At 38.8% G+C, this 20,081-nt stretch overlaps 1 protein-coding gene across 1 annotated transcript in view; it reads right to left on the bottom strand.

Annotated features, from left to right (window-relative positions):
• Positions 1-19,729, bottom strand: part of ermp1 (endoplasmic reticulum metallopeptidase 1) — a 41,180-nt gene extending 21,451 nt beyond the window's left edge. Inside the window, exons 1-8 of the mRNA XM_089123762.1 lie at positions 19,402-19,729; positions 15,242-15,546; positions 12,299-12,426; positions 9,249-9,354; positions 5,219-5,365; positions 4,955-5,047; positions 3,725-3,937; positions 1,214-1,434 (exon numbers count right to left, since the gene is read on the bottom strand). Of these exons, the coding sequence (XP_088979888.1) occupies positions 1,214-1,434; positions 3,725-3,937; positions 4,955-5,047; positions 5,219-5,365; positions 9,249-9,354; positions 12,299-12,426; positions 15,242-15,546; positions 19,402-19,676 (1,488 nt within the window). The 5' untranslated portion in view covers positions 19,677-19,729. The remainder of the gene's footprint in view (positions 1-1,213; positions 1,435-3,724; positions 3,938-4,954; positions 5,048-5,218; positions 5,366-9,248; positions 9,355-12,298; positions 12,427-15,241; positions 15,547-19,401) is intronic.
• Positions 19,730-20,081: the final 352 nt, after the last annotated feature.

Genomic DNA, 20,081 nt, shown 5'->3' with positions numbered 1-20,081 from the left:
ACCTTTGGTCTAATTACACATTGCTACCTAGTCAACCGTTATCTGAGATTTGTTTTCATGATTGTTGAATGTAAAAAGTTTTATCTCTAAAAACAGTTTAGCCTATAACGCTAGTTCAATGCTAGTATATAGGGCATAGAGTAATGACAAATAAAAATCGCTTGTTATTACCACTAACAAGGCTCAAAATAGCCCCACACTAACACGACAGCATAATAAGGGTCCCTACATTCAAACCGAAGCATTGAGAACTTTGTCAGTGTCCAGACAGTTTAATAAGCAGATGTTTTATACACACAGTCAACTTCGCGAATACAGGAAGAAGCCATCTTTGAAAAATAGTCTCTACCAGTCGATCTACGAACGCCGATCCAAGTGCGCTGAACTGAGCAGAATCTCATATGATCCGTTGTTTCCAGAAGAAACACGAACCGTTTTCTTCTCTTCAATATGTACACGTAGCCTACTGTTCACGCTCACCTTATCACCTTATTCACATCTCACCAGCGCACTTGGATCGGCGTTCGTAGATCGACTGGTAGAGACTATTTTTCCAAGATGGCTTCTTCCTGTATTCACAAAATTTACTGTGTGTATAAAATATCTTCTTATTAAACTGTTTGGACACTGACAAAGTTCTCAATGCTTCGGTTTGAATGTAGGGACCCTTATTATGCTGTCGTGTTACTGTGGGGCTATTTTGAGCCTTGTTAGTGGTAATAACAAGCGATTTTTATTTGTCATTACTCTATGCACTATATACTAGCGTTATACTAGCGTTATAGGCTAAACTGTTTTTAGAGATAAAACTATTTACATTCGGCAATCATGAAAACAAATCTCAGATGACGGTTGACTAGGTAACAATGTGTAATTAGACTAAAGGTTCATTTTGCGCCGGAGTTGTCCTTTAACTATGCCAACATAAATTCAATTTCACATTCTAGGGCACCTTTAAATAATTCTACCGCTTTGGGCAAAATAAATAAATGCTATTTATTCAATAATGCTACTTATTCTGCATTAAAAAAAAGTATTTGTTTAAATAAAGCTACTGCTTTGGCATAAAATGTTTAGTTTAGGTTTACATCCGTTGGGTTCACAAAGTGACATCATCAAAGTGTGACATCACTGACTTCCATCAGTCAGCAGATGAGCTCATGTTTGAGAACTCGTGTGTGTGTGTGTGTGTGTGTCTTGTCTCCTCACTCACCCCATAGTACAGGTTCTTGGCCAGCGTGTGTATCAGCAGGATCTTGCCGGCGGCGACGGATCCGTAAAGACAGACAGCGGCGTAGAAGTGTGTGTACCAGAACATGGAGCGACCCGTCAGTGTGACGAGCAGAGCCACGATCAGAACCGACAGAAGAGCCACGAACCAACCCAGGACCGCCACACACACCGCACACGCCAGATCACGCGTGTATCGCCCGCCTGTGGGAGAACACACACACCAGATCACACACACAGCACACTTCAGCCCAGGAGCGCTGCACACGCCAGATCAGGCGTGTATCGCCCGCCTGTGGGAGAACACACACATTAGATCACACACTGCACACTTCAGCCCAGGAGCGCCGCACACGCCAGATCAGGCGTGTATCGCCCGCCTGTGGGAGAACACACACATTAGATCACACACTGCACACTTCAGCCCAGGAGCGCCGCACACGCCAGATCAGGCGTGTATCGCCCGCCTGTGGGAGAATACACACATTAGATCACACACACCAGATCAAGTGTGTATCGCCCGCCTGTGGGAGAATACACACATCAGATCACACACACCGCACACTTCAGCCCAGGAGCGTATCGCCCGCCTGTGGGAGAACACACACACACACACAAGATCACACACACCAGATCACGCGTGTACCGCCTGCCTGTGGGAGAACACACACATCAGATCACACACACCACAGGCCACATTTATAAACGTTGCGTACGCACAAAAGAAGGCGTATGCCGCTATCTACGCAATAGTTGGTATTTATAAAAAGCAAACTTGACGGTAAAATGTGCGGTCCTTCACGCAAGGTCTGACCCAGGCGTATGCACAAAAACGGGTGAAATGAGAAATGGCGACACCGTCGGCAGTTGGAAAAAACGCGTGAAAGTGTGTGAAACTGTAAAATAAATGGCAATACTGCCTCTCATAAATAACACGAAGACTTCACAAAGCAAGTCTTACAATTAACAGCCTACTACACGAACACCCGTTTGATCGATCTGCAACAGAAATGCAAATTAACACATATTTCCAAAAAGAAAGTGAAATATGTTCTGCAATAATATTGGCATATACAATTCATCCTAAATAAGATGGTAAATAGAACGAAATAATGTACAAAACTGATATTTTCGCCAATGTGTCCGTCTAACGGAGCAGATATAGCAATTAGATAGTCAGTCAGATAGATAGATAGATAATTAGGGGGATATAGGCCTATAGATAGATCGATAAATAGATAGATGTATTATTTGTCCACTGGGGAAAGTTGTTTTCATAGTAAAAATGTCTTCATAATCTACGGAATCATGGTAGCCTATTCATGCACATGCCTTTAGTTTGTTTTATTTTTGATAAAATAACGTATGACGTACGTCTCAACCATTCAGAAAGCTGCAAGAAATTACATTTGCACTGAACTATTTCCCATTTCCAAGTAGAATATAACCGACATCCGTAGCTTGTCAGATGCAGAATTAAATGGATGGAAATAAAATGCCTCACCACAATGCGTAATGACGCACAATAGCAGATATTGCACTCTTAGAAGATGTGGCGATTAAATGGAATAATTCGGAGTGAACGCGTCATCTTCACAACAAAAAGTATGGAAAAAATATATTATTTATTCCAGAATTCCCTCATTGTGCAGTTTATTTCAGTCAGGACAGTCTTGATTTCACACAACTCCTTGGCCACCTCTCTAAATGAATTAATGACTAGACACTTTTTTGCCTCGACTTTGATGTCCGACCATTTCTTTTTTATTTCGGCCACAGTCCGAGGTTGTGAGGCTACAGCATTTACGGCGTCTGCAACCTTTTGCCACTCAAGTGCCTTTTTGGCATTAGTTATGCCCACACTGTGCCCTCCAAACAACATTTTCTCCTCTTTTCCACCTCGCCAACGATAACTTCTACTTCACATTGAGTGAAGTTACGTTTTTTTTAAATTCCTCTCTGTTTTTAACATGATTTTGCAATTGATGAATATTAACTTGTGGGCGTTTCACGGACTATTTATGGGCAACTATGGGCGTGACATGAAGCTGCAAAAGCTGCGCTATATTTAGAATTAATTTTGTGATTTATTAAGGGAACAATGCGTACGATGTGCGTGCGCACGGTTTTATAAATCCGAATATTTATGTGCGTACGCATGTCCTATGTTTCATCCGTACGCCACTTCTGACGCAAATCCTATGCAAAGTTTTATAAATGAGGCCCCAGATCACGTGTGTATCGCCCACCTGTGGGAGAACAAACACAAACACACATCAGATTACACACACCGCACGGTCAGCCTGTGGGAGAACACACACACATCAGATTACACACACCGCACCACTCGCCTGTGGGAGAACACACACCCCAGATCACAATTTTTATTTTATTAAAAAAGCCTATTAATACCATTTCTTCATTTTTCTGTGATATCATGAAATCAAACACAACTGGAGCCGGACCGATGTCTGGTCATGTGACCATCACGTACCCTCACTACTGGTCATCATGCACTTCCTGCCCAGGTAGATCACCGTGGCGACGGCCGCCATGAGGTTGATGATGGTGCCGACGCGCGCGGGATACGCCACCACAGTCAATCCCAGCAGGTCGAAGAACACCATGTTACCGTGGCGATACTCAGAGGAATCCGCCAGCTCGTCCGACATCACCAGGTGCTGGAGCACCGACAGGATGTTGTCGCCTTGGTGACAGAGACAAACAGGAAGTGTATTATTTTCAAAGCAACTGATGCAAATACGTGATCTGTCAGTCTGTCTATATAAAACATTTAAATTTAAATCTATTTAAATTTAAATAATTAAATCTTTACATTTCGTTAAATATCAGAGCGATCTGTTCCGAATCGCTCTGGGGTGTGTTTCCAGAAAGCATTGTTAGCTAACAATGAGTTCTGTCGTTATCAGCAGTTCAACGAGTGTGTGTTTCCCGAAACCATCGTTCCAACGAGCATTCGCAAACAGCATCGCACACTTGTTTGTTTGAGCGACAGATCTTGAGCTGCGGTTAGAAGCAGTTTCATGTCTGCATGACGTGACTCAATCCTGATCTTGAGCAAAACAAGCAATCTGATTGGCAACCTGTATGTCGAGGGAATTAAAGTGTAGTTGTTGAACACTGCGCATGTGTGAACGAGCTCTAGTGTGTGTGAATGAGCTCTGGTGTGTGTGAACGAGCTCTAGCGTGTGTGAACGAGCTCTAGTGTGTGTGAAGTCTCTGCGTTCTGATTGGATTTAAGATTTAAGAGGTTTTAAGAGTTCAGTAAACACACACACGTGACTCACTTCACCAGAATTCTGCAGTATATTAACTTTCTGTTTGCTTGTTGGTTATAATCGGCCTATGGCTATACTAATGCATTATTTATTTTGCTTATCATTAGTTTTTACTTTCATCATATTGTTCTTCTGCAGTTTTAATAAAAATAATACAACAGTCGAAGACAACCATTACAGTACAGGGTAAGAGACCAGATTTAACACACTCTCAGATCACACACAATCACACACACTTACACACTCTCACAATCAATCACACACTTACACACTCTGTCACACTCTCACGCACACATTATCTCACGCACTCTCAACCACACTATCTCACACTCTCTCTCTCTCTCGCACTCTCACACTAATACTCTAACACACTCTCACTCTCACACACGGATATGAACCTGTGGATCAGGAATCCTGAGTCTCACCTGCTCTCTGGATGGAGTCGATGTGGATTCGCTCTGGAGTGTCATATTTAGTGTGATAGATGAAACCGTTCTCGATGAATGCAAGATCAATCCCTGCAGGAGACAGAAGAAGTCTTTAACATGAACTCAGAAAATCCTGCTGATTTCCTCAGTACCTCCATCTGTAAAACGTGTTAATAGAGTGTTGTTGTCTGGTGAAGTTGTCAGTCACAGTTGCTGTGTGTTTCACCAGAACTTTCACAGATGTTTTAGTGTTTCCCTCACCAGGAATATTCCCGAAGTCCCTGTAGATGCGGAAGTCTGTGTCTGAGGGGATGACTCCGCTCTGGAAAACCTCCTGACCGACGACTGAGGCGAACGGGTGAACAGCGGCTCGCACATACGCCTGCACCAGCCACGGGTTCTCTGGACCTGAGACACACACACACAATCACACACACAAGTTTAATTAGCAATTTAAATGGAGCTACACACCTAAACCTACCAATCACACACAGACAACCCCTAAACCTACCAATCACACACACACACACACACACACCCGACCCCTAAACCTACCCATCACACACACACACACACTAACCATACACCTAAACCTACCCATCACACACAAACAAACACACGCACACATACACACACCCAACCCCTAAACCTACCCATTTCACACACACACACACACACACACACACACACGACCCCTAAACCTACCCATCACACACATACACACAAACAAGACCCCTAATCCTACCTATCACACCCGCCCCCTAACCCAACCCCTAAACCTACCCATTACATACACACACACACACACTAAGCCTACACATAAACCTACCCATCACACACACACACACACACACACACACACACAAACTAACCCTACACATAAACCTACCCATCACACACACACACACACACACACACACACACACACACACACACACACAAACTAACCCTACACCTAAACCTACCCATCACACACACACACACACTAACCCTACACCTACCCATCACACAAACACACACACACACACACACACACACACTGACCCTACACCTAAACCTACCCATCACACACACACACACACACACACACACACACACACACACACACACTAACCCAACACCTAAACCTACCCATCACACACACACACACACACACACACACACACGCACTAACCCAACACCTAAACCTACCCATCACACACACACACACACACACGCACTAACCCAACACCTAAACCTACCCATCACACACACACACACACACACACACACACGCACTAACCCAACACCTAAACCTACCCATCACACACACACACACACTAACCCTACACCTACCCATCACACAAACACAAACACACACACACACACACACACACACACTGACCCTACACCTAAACCTACCCATCACACACACACACACACACACACACACACACACAGCTCTCTTCCATATCATGGAAGTGAATGTAAACACACAGACACATCAACAATCTGATGGACATTAGTGTTGAACAGAATAAATCAGACACATCTGGGTTTAGATCAGCGATTCTCACTTTCACACAGTTATAGTTCAGTACAGGAAGTCAGTTATAGGAACTATCCACCAGGGCAGTTCCCCGGGAACTAAATGTAACAGTAGCAACGTAATTTAAGAAGACTTCAGCGGCGGTCCATCTCTCGTTGTTTTACATGTCCGTGGAGTAAATATATAGACTATATAGAGTGTGCACTACTACTTAAAAAAGCTGTTGTTGTTTTTAAATATAATTGTGACTTTTTTTTACTTAAAATTGTGGGATAGAAAGGCAGAATTGCAAGGGGAAAAGTCAGAATTGTAAGATATAAACTTAAATACATTGTTTACAGTTTTTTCCAATTGCTAACACACAATTTTGCAAACTAGTCTGGTTTTTATCAAAATACTTAACACTTTATCAAAATACTTTACACAATTCACAAAACCACACACCCAAACTGCAAAATGAAGCATATATATCCTGCTAAATGAAGCACTGCAACCGAAACTACACACAGCATTATCAAAATCAAACTTTTGCATGAACTTTTGCATAAACAACTACACACTGTTGGGCATAATGAAAAGCACTCCTATCTTTAGTATGCTTTGCCATAATACTAAAAAATGTATCAGATTGTTCACATGCACAGAAATATTTGCAGACACACACATGCTGTTGAAACTTCATTTTACAGTAATGTAATTTTTCACTACAGTAAACAAGTCAGTGCAACATATGCACAGCAGAAATATTTACATGGGACTGAAAAAAAAAATTCTAAAAACAGTAAACTGAAAAAGAAACTTCCAGAAAATATATTACAGTAAAAAAAGTGGCAAGAAAAATAATTTTTTATAGTTTTATAGTGCTTACATCCTGATTGAAGTGTTAACCATTAATTTACCATTGAGGTGTTTGGCCAGGTGGCACAGCTCATGTAGTGTCATTTTGAATGGTAGTGTTTTGAAATGGCAAACATGTGACTTTATATCAGATTGTTGTGTCTTATGCAGAGAACTGTGCTCAGTGCCTTTAAAAAGTGGCATTTTGAAATGCAAAATATGTGTAAAACAGAAAATGTGTTTAGACTTTTGGAAAATTGAGAAGAAGTTTTGCTCTCTGTGTCGGTTTAAATAATTGTGCTGTGCATGTCATTTTAGTGTGTTAGCAATTGGAAAAAAACTGTAAAAAGACTCGCAATTCTGATAATAAAGATAAGATAAAAAGCTTGCAATTACCTTTTTTATTTTTTTATTCTCTGGTGGAAACAAGCTTCTATCGGTCTTGTTAACCAGTGAATTTACATTACTCATCCAGTTATTCCTGATTTACAGAAAAGTTGTAAAATTATGAAAAAAAAAAAATGTTACTTGCAAATTCTACCTGATAATATATCTTAGAGGTTGAAAACATTATATTCATTATAAAACTGCAACATTTTAAGACTTCAAGAAATATTACACGTCTAGGAATCACACTTTTGCAAAGAAGCTTCCTTATTATCCTAGTTTTTGAAGACACTGTGAATTTTGGGGTGAATTAAAGTAATAAATGTTATTTTTTCAGTTGATCGTTGGTAGTTTAATCTGAGTGGCTTTGTCGTCTCGAGATCAACTGGTTGAGAACCGCTGGTTTAGACAGTCCCTCCAGGATTTCACGATTATTTTTTTTTTTTGATTTTTGCGATCAAAATGACTGATTTTGTGGTGGTAATTTCCAAAAATTTATGAAAAAATGTGCGATTTATATATAACATTTACCATAATAGTATTCAGTCCTTCCAGAAAAACGCTGAGTTTTTTTGTGATTGTTGCGGGCAAAAATCCTTGATTACGTGGCCCGTTTTCTTTAAAAATGCGATGGAAAGAATATGCGGGATATTTATGCAATTTTATGGGATGAAATTGCAGGAATTTGCAAAAATTGCGGTTTGATAAAAAAGAGAAAAAAAGTGATTCCCCCAACATCCTGTTCTCACTAGGCTAATGTAAGAGTCATTTCTTATTACTTTCTTTGATAAGCAAGCATACTACATCATAGAAAGTGCTGGGAATGTTTAATTTCTCATCTTCTTTTATTTCAGACTGTAACGAGTGTAAATAAAGTGTGGCCCCTTTAAGAGCTGCGCGCTCCTGTTGAACTCTCTGCAGTGTTATATGTGCGCCTCAAACACCCCATGTGTGCGGGTAATTTCTGTTTGATGCTACTTCTTTTATATTATTGTTTATTAAGTAACGATGTGACGGTAGAACGTGTGACAGACAGTTATACGAGTTCGATTTGTGAGATGTCAATCGCCTCCGTGAGTCTGTCTGGCGTCGCGTAATTGCGTCACTTCATAACGTTCCCATGGAAACAGGGGGAAATGGCTGCTCTTGTGTGAAGCAAACGCATATTTTTCAACTTTCTGCTAAGATACATGACTTTTTTTGCAACGAAAATGCGAGGATTATGAAATTATGCAAACCCCACATATTTTGCACAGAAATCGGCAATTTATGGGGCGAAAGTGCGGCGTATTTGAAAAAATGCGGCCCCCGCATAAATATGCGGACTTTGGCTGATTTTGCATTGAATTCAGCGATCGCATAATCACGTTTTTCTGGAGGGACTGTTTAGAGTGTCAGTAAATGATCACAGGATGATGAAGTGAATCTTGTTCTGCCTAGCAACAGTGCAGATTCTCATCAGGTGTGGAGACAGACACAGGTGTGTGTATGTGTGTGTGTGTGTGTGTGTGTGTGTGTGTGTGTGTGTGGAGTGTTTACCTGTCTGAAACACCACCTCCTTCCCCCCCACACCTGCCGCCTCCAGGTTCACAAACGCTCGCACCTGCTGAGCCCAGGGATGCTGGGTAATGAAGCCGTGACTCGCCTGAGACAGAGAGAGAGACGTCAACAACCATCAACCTCGACCTTGACATGCATGGATGTGTGTGTGTGAGTGTGTGTGCAGACACTGCCTGATGCGATACTGTAGTAGACAGTTGCATAGTTATAATTTTCTCCATGATATTATCAATCTTCAGGGCTCCAGACTAACTTTTCCACTGGTTGAACTGGTGCTACCAACTTTCTCAGTTGGTCGCACAAGCGTTTGATTTGGTCGCACTTTTTCTTTTTCTTTTTCTTTTTTTTTTTGCTACATGCCATGGGATTAATCAATGTATGCTGATGAATAGTGGTTTCAATGGACCAAAGCTAGCAAAGGCTTTCTGGGTTGCAGCATAAATACCTGTAATATATTAATTATCATTGCCAAATTTTACATTGATTTTACATTTGAATTATATACAATCTATCAATTTACATTTGAATCATAATTTACTGTATCCTATCTATCTATCTATCTATCTATCTATCTATCTATCTATCTATCTATCTATCTATCTATCTGTCTGTCTGTCTGTCTATCTATCTATCTATCTATCTATCCATCCATCCATCCATCCGTCTATCCGTCTATCCGTCTATCCATCTATCCATCTATCCATCTATCCATCTATCCATCTATTATCTATCTATCTATCTATCTATCTATCTATCTATCTATCTATCTATCTATCTATCTATCTATCTATCTATCTATCTATCTATTACATTTTAAAAGATTAGAGTATTATAATAACCTAATACAGTTTTTTCGTTATCAAAGTTTATAGTTGTAACAAAAATCAGAAATCTCACACTCCTTACCTTCTGCATTTTATAATAATTTCCTTTTCCTTAGTCGAGTGATTACCCTCATCTAACCGCTGAAAAGATGTAGAAAGGGGCACGCTATTTTGTGAGACATTTTCATTTTTATATGCCTTAATCCGTGAATTTGTAATTGGTGCGTTCCACCATCAGTGTGCAATGTGTGTGACGTCTACGTTCGTCAATCAATAAACTGCACGTGTCTTGCGGAAGAACACTGTAGCCGGAGCTACTTCTCTCCATTAATGTCTATGGCGAGTCACGCAGGCACTGGGCAACTTCGCATCCGAGTCGACCCCGGGATAAAATAGTCCGAATGTAAACACTTATTATAGGCGTACTGTAGTGATTCAGGATAAGTCAAAAACACGGTTTGGAAAATGAATGCATGATGTAGCCTACTCGTTCATTTTGAACATAAGTTACGGACTGCAGCAGCTGATACAACGAGCGTCCACTCGCAAAAGTGAGACCACATAAAATTTTAACTCACACATTCTCAAAAAAAGTTCGCAAATGCATAAGTCTGGAACCCTGATCTTGTAAGTTTAGAAGTTCATAAAGTTACTGTTGTGCTGATTGGAAACTTCTGGGGTTGAAGCTTTATTTTTCATTAGTTTATTCACGGTTTCAAATAAATACCTAGGATTATGTTTATTTTCTTCTAATAGATTTGAAAAATAAGCAGATCTAGCAGTTTTTAAGGCCTCTCTGTATGCAGTCGAGCTCTCCTTCCATGAAATGCGAAATACCTCTAGTTTAGTTTTCTTCCAGCTATGCTCCATTTTTCTGGCTGCTCTCTTAAAGGGTTAGTTCACCCAAAAATGAAAATTAAGTCATTAATTACTCACCCCCATGCTGTTCCAACCCTGTAAGACCTTCGTTCATCTTCGGAACACAAATAAAGATATTTTTGATTGAATCTGAGAGCTAGATCAGTCCTATATAGACTGCTTAAGGGACTGGCTCTTGACGGCCCATAAAGTCATTCAAGAAAAGGTTTAAATATTCCATGTGCCTACAGCAGCTCAACTATAAGTTTATCAAGCGACGAGACTACTTTTTGTGTGAAAAAAACATAAATAACGACTTCATTCGACTATTCCATTACTTCCTTATGGGCGCATGCGTGAGAACTGAGGCGACGACGTTCTCATTCGTCTACTTCTTGTTACCGGCTGCTCACCGCTTAGGAGTTTTACCGCCCCCTACCATATAAGATGATGTGCTGATATAGCTGGAAGCGCAAAACTTTCTGTTTACAAGCAGAGGAAGATGCGCGCTGTACATATGCTTTTCAATTTGCGTATTTTCCGCACTATAAGGTGCACTTAAAAGCCTTTAATCTTCTCAAAAAACGACAGTGTTCCTTATGATCCGGAGCGCCTTATATATGGATCATCATTTTATACGGTAGGTGGCGGTAAAACTCCTAAGCGGTGAGCAGCCGGTAACAAGAAGTAGACGAATGAGAACGTCCTCGTCTCAGTTCTATCGCATGCGCCCATAAGGAAGTAATGGAATAGTGGAATAAAGTCGTTATTTATGTTTTTTTTCGCACAAAAAGTAGTCTCGTCGCTTGATAAACTTATAATTGAGCCGCTGTAGGCACATGGAATATTTAAACCTTTTCTTTAATGACTTTATGGGCCGTCAAGAGCCAGTCCCTTAGGCAGTCTATGTAGGACTGATCCAGCTCTCAAATTTAATCAAAAATATCTTTATTTGTGTTCCGAAGATGAACGAAGGTCTTACGGGGTTGGTACAGCATGGGGGTGAGTAATTAATGACTTAATTTTCATTTTTGGGTGAACTAACCCTTTAAGGGCCTGAGTATGCTCGCTGTACCGCGGCATTTGGACTATTTTCTTTAAGCGCAACAGAGCCACTGTGTCTAAAGTGCTGGAAACAAGAGAGTCAAAAGTTTCTGTTGCATGTTTCTAAGCTATCTGAGATGATGAGGAGATGAAACTGATTCTGTATCAGCAGATGTAGAATCAGTTTCTGTATGTGAACTGTATGTGAGTATATGTGTGTGTGTGTGAGAGAGAGAGAGAAGGTCAGCCTCGGCTCTGTTGAACAGGAAGATGGGTGTGAGTGTGTGTGTGGTGACCTCTGACCTGCAGGATGTTCTCCTCAGCCCCGTTAAACAGGAAGATCACGCCGTGTTTGAGAGGAGTCGAGATATTCGCCAGAGAGTGTAAAACCTCCAACATCACTGAGCAGCTGACGGCGTCATCACTGGCTCCTGACACACACACACACGCGTTATAATTAATCACACAGAACCTGCAGTTTCTACTGACACACTACAGTAAAGCATGCACACAAACATAATAAAATCAAATCAATAACATCGGAGGGATTTGAAACATGACAGAAATACAACAGAATCACAGACTGACTCAAACCACAGATGCCTATTAAACACTCATGCATATTCATCTTTAACATGCATACATCAGCAGATCACTCAGACTGACACACACACACATACTCATGCATATTCATCTTTAACATGCATACATTAGCAGATCATCAGTTCACTCAGACTGAGACTCTCTCTTTCTCTCTCTCTCTCTCTCTCTCTCACACACACAGACATACACGCACACACTCATGCATATGCATCTTTACCATGCATACATCAGCAGATCATCAGTTCACTCAGACTGAGACTCTCTCACACAGACACACACACACACACACACACTCTTTCACACTCATTCACGCACACACTCATGCATATGCATCTTTAACATGCAGTCATCTGCAAATTTGACCAGATCACTCACACACACAAACACACACAAACACACATCATTGCTCCTGTGGTTCACTTTCACTTCCTGGTTTCTAAAGATCATGATTTCAAAACACTAAGCACAAAAGAGTATAATAGCAAATAATGCACTGTATGCATAAATAACACAACACAACTGTCCAATAACGCACAACAACAGACACAAACACAGTGAAAAATGAGAAAGTCATGAGATCTGACTCAAAGATCACTGACACCAAACACAACGAAACCTTAAACTGTTCGGTCTGATCTCTGTCACTCCAAACTACAGCAAACAAAACAAACAAAACTGAGACAAAGGTCACCAATGTGGAACATTCCCTGTTTATGACATCATATCAAAACAATTCCTCAAAATCATTTCTCATAAACCAAAGAACAGCCTGTTCTAGATTCCCAAACACACACAAGATCTCAGTTATTCCTCCCAGACAGTGAAGAGTTCAACACACGTCTCAGATGTTTCTCCTGAGGAAAACACTAATAGAGCTTTGATAATAAGATTGAGAGCAAATAGAGTGAGATTTGCTGCGATATATGTCAGAGATCTCAATATAAACTCATTTTACAGACTCTCACTGGGACTTTTTTAAGTCTCTTAAGTTATGAAAGAGCAACTTCTTGAGCAATATAAAGCTTCATAATATTCATTGAGAGAAACTAGTAGAAACATGTTGATACTTAGATCATAGAGTTGATATTGTATCACAGTTGAAACTTAAATGAAACGTCACGTAACTAAGATCTCACAGTTCTGAAAGTTTGGGATAGTGCACTTGTATGATAGATAGATGCCCTTTTATGATGGACAGATGCACTTTTATAAAGGATAGATGCACTTATGATGGATACATGCATTTTATGATGATAGATGCAGTTTTATGATAGATAGATACCCTTTTATTATGGACAGAAGCAATTTTATGATGCTAGATGTACTTGTATGATGGATTGATGCACTTATAATGGACAGATGCACTTTTATAAAGGATAGATGCACTTTTACAATGGATAGATGCATTTTTATGATGGATGGATGCACTGTAATGATGGATAGATGCAATTTTATGATGGACATATGCCCTTTTATAAAGGATAGATGCACTTTTATGATGGATAGATGCACTTTTATAAAGGATAGATGCACTTTTATGATGGATATATGCACTTTTATGATGGACAGATGCACTTTTATAAAGGATAGATGCACTTTTATAAAGGATGGATGCACTTTTATGATTGACAGATGCACTTTTATAAAGGATAGGTGCACTTTTATGATGGATAGATGCACTTTTATGATGGATAGATGCACTTTTATGATAGACAGATGCCCTTTTATAAAGGATAGATGCACTTTTATGATGGATAGATGCACTTTTATAAAGAATAGATGCACTTTTATAAAGGATAGATGCACTTTTATAAAAGAGAGATGCACTTTTATGATGGATAGATGCACTTTTATAAAGGATAGATACACTTTTATAAAGGACAGATGCACTTTTATGATGGATAGATGCACTTTTATGATGGACAGATGCACTTTTATAAAGGATAGATGGCACTTTTATGATGGACAGATGCACTTTTATAAATGATAGATGCACTTTTATAAAGGATAGATGCACTTTTATGATGGACAGATGCACTTTTATGATGGATAGATGCACTTTTATGATGGATAGATGCACTTTTATGATAGACAGATGCCCTTTTATAAAGGATAGATGCACTTTTATGATGGATAGATGCACTTTTATAAAGGATAGATGCACTTTTATAAAGGAGAGATGCACTTTTATGATGGATAGATGCACTTTTATAAAGGATAGATACACTTTTATAAAGGACAGATGCACTTTTATGATGGATAGATGCACTTTTATGATGGACAGATGCCCTTTTATAAAGGATAGATGGCACTTTTATGATGGACAGATGCACTTTTATAAAGGATAGATGCACTTTTATAAAGGATAGATGCATTTTTATGATGGACAGATGCACTTTTATGATGGATAGATGCACTTTTATGATGGACTTCAAAATAGAAAGCCAGTCACTGCCATTATAAAGATTGGAAGAACCAGGACATTTTCTAACTCCGATGGTCTTCGTCCGAAAGAAGCAAGCCATATACACCTAGAATGACTTGAGGGTGAGTAAATCATAAGGTAAATTTCATTTCATTTTTGGGTGAACTATCCCTGTAAGAAAGAAGCATGTTGATGTGTGAAGCGTTGCTGTGACGTACCCGGGCTGTTGGCCACAGAGTCGAAGTGGCAGTTGGCGAGCATGAAGTGCTGCGCGCCGGTCTTGGGTTCGAGTCTGACGGCGATGTTGGTGACGCGGGCGTAGACGCTGGTGAAGCCGCCGAGGAAGTCGATGCTGAAGGAGCCGGTGGGCCGCTGCACCTCCACAGTGATGGAGTGAGGCCCGGTTCTGCTCGCGGCCCGGATCTGCTCTATCTTATCCAGCAGATACTGCACCGTCAGGATCTCATTCTCTGGACTCCCCACTGTCCGCGGCCCCACGCTCGTGATTTGCTCCAGATGCTTCCTGATGCACATCATCATAAGACACAACTTTACACATGAGTTCAGCTCTGCTGCTCTGTTTTTACTCTATTGTTATTTATTTATCTATCCACAAGTTTCCTACGCCCCATGAGGCCTTGCGTCAAAAGTGGGCGCGACTTCCGGTTTGAAGTAAACAAAGCGCTACTTGACATGCTTGACACTCGTTCATTCAACAGTTGACGGTCATTCAAGTTATAGCGATCCAAACTAGCTAACGATGTGGGAACACAACCTCAACGAAATTAAAAAAGGTGAAATAACAGTACCTTCACCCTCCGCAGTAGTTGATTGGGAGTATTATAATAACATTATTAATAATCAATACTCATCAAGGCATGTTGACAGACAGTTGTGCGAGCTGACAAACAATTAAAATAAAAAATACACACTTAGTCATTGTGCTTTGGAGTTTATTCAAAATTATAAATGAATGTGCTGCTTGAATACATTAACTGGCACATTTGGTATTCTGTCACCTCAGGCTTTGATCCTGAGTTTAGGTGTAACATCAGTAGCGAACAGCCAAACACATGCTGATAGAGTTTATAGAATATTAAGATTTTAAACAAATGTACACAGGAAGATTCGTTTTCTTTTGGGAGGTTAATGGAAACTTCAGTCGTTGGCAGGATCACTGTGATTTCGTTTTCAGCTTATGTTCAAAACAATCACGTTTAAGCCACTGAATTAGTTTAGTCCGGTTATACATACAACCGCGAACAGCACATGTTGTCCCTGAGCTCCGTAACGACATCTCTCAGAAAGATTTGCGTCTTTAAATAGTAACATAATTCTCCGAAAAACAGCTAGCCTCTTCGCTAACTAACACACAAAATACCATTGGAATGCTACTTCCGCCGCCTCACCGGAAGTTTCACCCACTTTATTTTTTACATGAGCGCCCCTCGGAAACTTGTGGATAGATTTTGAGTTTTTCACTTATTTAATTGCAGCAGAGAAGCCAGATAAAGATTCAATGTACCTGTGTGTAATGACTAAAGTTTACTCTATTCTATTCTACTCTACTCATATTCTTTCTACTCTATTCTATTCTACTCTATCCACTAACATATTATTTCTACTCTATTCTATTCTACTCTATCCTAAACTATCATATTCTTTCTACTCTATTCTACTCTACTCTATCATATTCTTTCTACTCTATTGTACTCTACTCTATCATATTCTTTCTACTCTATTCTATTCTACTTTATCCTATGCTATCATATTCTTTCTACTCTATCCAATACTATCATATTCTTTCTACTCTATTCTACTCTACTCTATCATATTCTTTCTACTCTATTCTATTCTACTCTATCCTATACTATCATATTCTTTCTCCTCTATTCTACTCTATCCTATGCTATCATATTCTTTCTACTCTATTCTACTCTATCCTATGCTATCATATTCTTTCTACTCTATTCTACTCTATCCTATACTATCATATTCTTTCTACTCTATTCTACTCTATCATATTCTTTCTACTCTATTCTATCATATTCTTTCTACTCTATTCTATTCTACTCTATCCTATACTATCATATTCTTTCTCCTCTATTCTACTCTATCCTATGCTATCATATTCTTTCTCCTCTATTCTACTCTATCCTATACTTTCATATTCTTTCTACTCTATTCTACTCTACTCTATCATATTCTTTCTACTCTATTCTATCATATTCTTTCTACTCTATTCTATTCTACTCTATCCTATGCTATCATATTCTTTCTCCTATATTCTACTCTATCCTATACTATCATATTCTTTCTACTCTATCCTATACTATCATATTCTTTGTACTCTATGATATTCTTTCTACTCTATTCTATTCCACTCTATTCTACTCTATGATATTCTTTCTACTCTATTCTATTCCACTCTATCCTATATGATCATATTATTTGTACTCTATTCTATTCTACTCTATCCAATAAAATTATTTCTATTCAGTTGCACTCTATTTTATTCTATTCCATCCTTTCTTCTCTACTCTACTCTATCCAATTCTAAAATATTCTTTCCATTCTACTCTAACCCATTCTTTTTATTCCACTCTATCCAATAAAATTATTTCTATTCAGTTGCACTCTATTTTATTATATTCCACCCTTTCTTCTCTACTCTACTCTATCCAATTCTATTATATTCTTTCCATTTTACTCTATCCCATTCTTTTTATTCCACTCTATTCCATCCTATCCTTTCTACTCTATTCTATCATATTCTATCCACTCTATTCTATACTATTCTACTCTACTCTACTTTACTATACCCAACTGAGTCTATAGTATTCTTTCCATTCTACTCTATGCCATCCTTTCTACTCTACTCTATTCTACTTTAACCCAACTCTATAGTATTATTTCCATTCTACTCTATTATATCTACTCTATTTTATTCCACTCTATTCTATTCCACACTATTCTATTCCATCCTTTCTACTCTATTCAATTATATTCTATCCACTCTATTCTATTCTACACTACCCTATTTTGCCATATTCTTTTCTACTCTATTCTATTGTATTCTGATTTATTCTACTCTACTGCATCCTATTCTTTCTATTATATTATATTGTTCTCTATTATATTCTACTCTATCCTATTCTGTTCTAATCTACAGTATTCTACTTTATTATTTTGTACTCAATGCTTTGAGGACGAATAAACAATCACCACAAGAAACACAAATTAATTTATTGCCAACTTTAAGAAACATTAGTAGAGATATCTGTAGTATTATATATAAAACATAAACATGTAAACAAGCACGTTAAATTGAATACAATTTTTTTAAAAGTATGAATGAATTGATCACAACTTGCTTACTTAAAAGATCTGTAACTTTCATGTGACTTATTTTATGTTGTCAGAGATAGCTAGCCTAGCATAACACAAAAAACAATAATAGTGATGATTAAATCAACCTTTGTATTATGCTTTTAGATTCTGTTCATGCTTTCCTGTGTTATCAAAACCCAGCAGACAGATATTATTAATGCATTAAAGTTGGTAAATATGTCTCATAATAAGTAATCTATTTTACCATGGTAGCCATTATTATTCCACTAAATCAGAGGCACTAGTTACTGTTGTCATGGTAACACTCTGCTAAATTGTATCAGCCACAACTGTCATCAAAACAATAGTGGTATCAGTAACAAAAGTAACAATAACAGTAGTAACCACAGTAGATGTAGGCTAAACAAAATATTGAGTAAGGTATGAACTAACAGTGAACAATTCATTTGTAATAGTATTTATTAATCTTTGTTAATGTTACTTAATAAATACAGCTGTTCATTGTTTGTTCATGTTAGTTCACAGTGCATTCACTAATGTAACACATTTTAATGTAACACATAACCTTTGATTTTAAATAATGTAGACTATTAGTAAATGTTGAAAATAATATTAACTAAGATAATAAATGCTGTAGAAGTATTGTTCTTTCTTAGTTTATTGATAACAAATTTATAGTTAACTAATAAACATCATTGTAAAGTTACCAGTATTTTGTTTTAATAAACAAAAACCAGTAAACCAATTAAAATTATAACTTAATTTAGAATAGTTAGTAATAAAAACGCATACATACTTTCAGGGGAAAAAAAAAGATATTTCAATTTTAAATGTTAATTATACCAATCTATATATAAAGTATTTTGGGGTCTATCACAACAATCATGAAAAATTTAATAACACTATAAAAATTTTTTACCAAGACATTATGTTGAATTACCATAGTATTCGATCAATTTATTATTGAAGTGACAATTAAATATTATGGTAATCATGCAATACCATATTAAACATGCCTGTACTGTACCTGGCCCGGACGGAGTTGAACTGTCCCGTGCTTCTGCTGATGACGAGCTGCTGGACTGAGACCAGAACCAGAACCCACAGAACACATACAAACCCGAGCATCAGAACCACGGCGGAAGTCTCACTCAGCAACTGTGCACTCACTTCCGGCTTGTGTTTGCGGCTCCGGAACCCGTTCATTGCGTTCGCTTCATCGCGAATGTTTTGCTGGTTCTCCTGGTTCTGGTTCTGGTTCTGCTGGGCTCTGATTCTGCGGACCGTAGAGTCTCTCTCCATCTTTACTGCTGCTGTCAGCGCGGACGGAAGCGGCAGAGGGACACACTTCAGCAGAGACGAATCGCAGTGGTGGGAGGGGGTAGACACACAAACCTCACCCACGTGGCAGATTCCCCGCCCATTCGTTTTGTTTTGAGTCAGTGCAAACTAAACTGGTGCATCACTGCCATCATCTGTGTGACAACGCACACTACACCCATTATTAGCTTCATTAAATCCTCAATAAAACTCTTTATGGCATGAAGAATGTAGCCTGGCTGCGCCCGCCTACGCACTTCCGCTCAATTTCATTTTCCTTCAGTACTGTACAAATGAAATGTATGTACGAGAGTCTGGTAGAACCAGGCTATGAAGAATGATCCTGCATATACAGACTATATATGTATGTAGAATATTTCTTTATTT

This window comes from Pimephales promelas, chromosome 19 (genome assembly GCF_988280905.1).
Source record: "Pimephales promelas chromosome 19, fPimPro1.hap1.1, whole genome shotgun sequence".
In the NCBI taxonomy this organism is placed as follows: Eukaryota; Metazoa; Chordata; class Actinopteri; order Cypriniformes; family Leuciscidae; genus Pimephales; species Pimephales promelas.
Note: the sequence above shows the minus strand (reverse complement) of the source record. Positions and strands in the feature narration are given on the sequence as shown.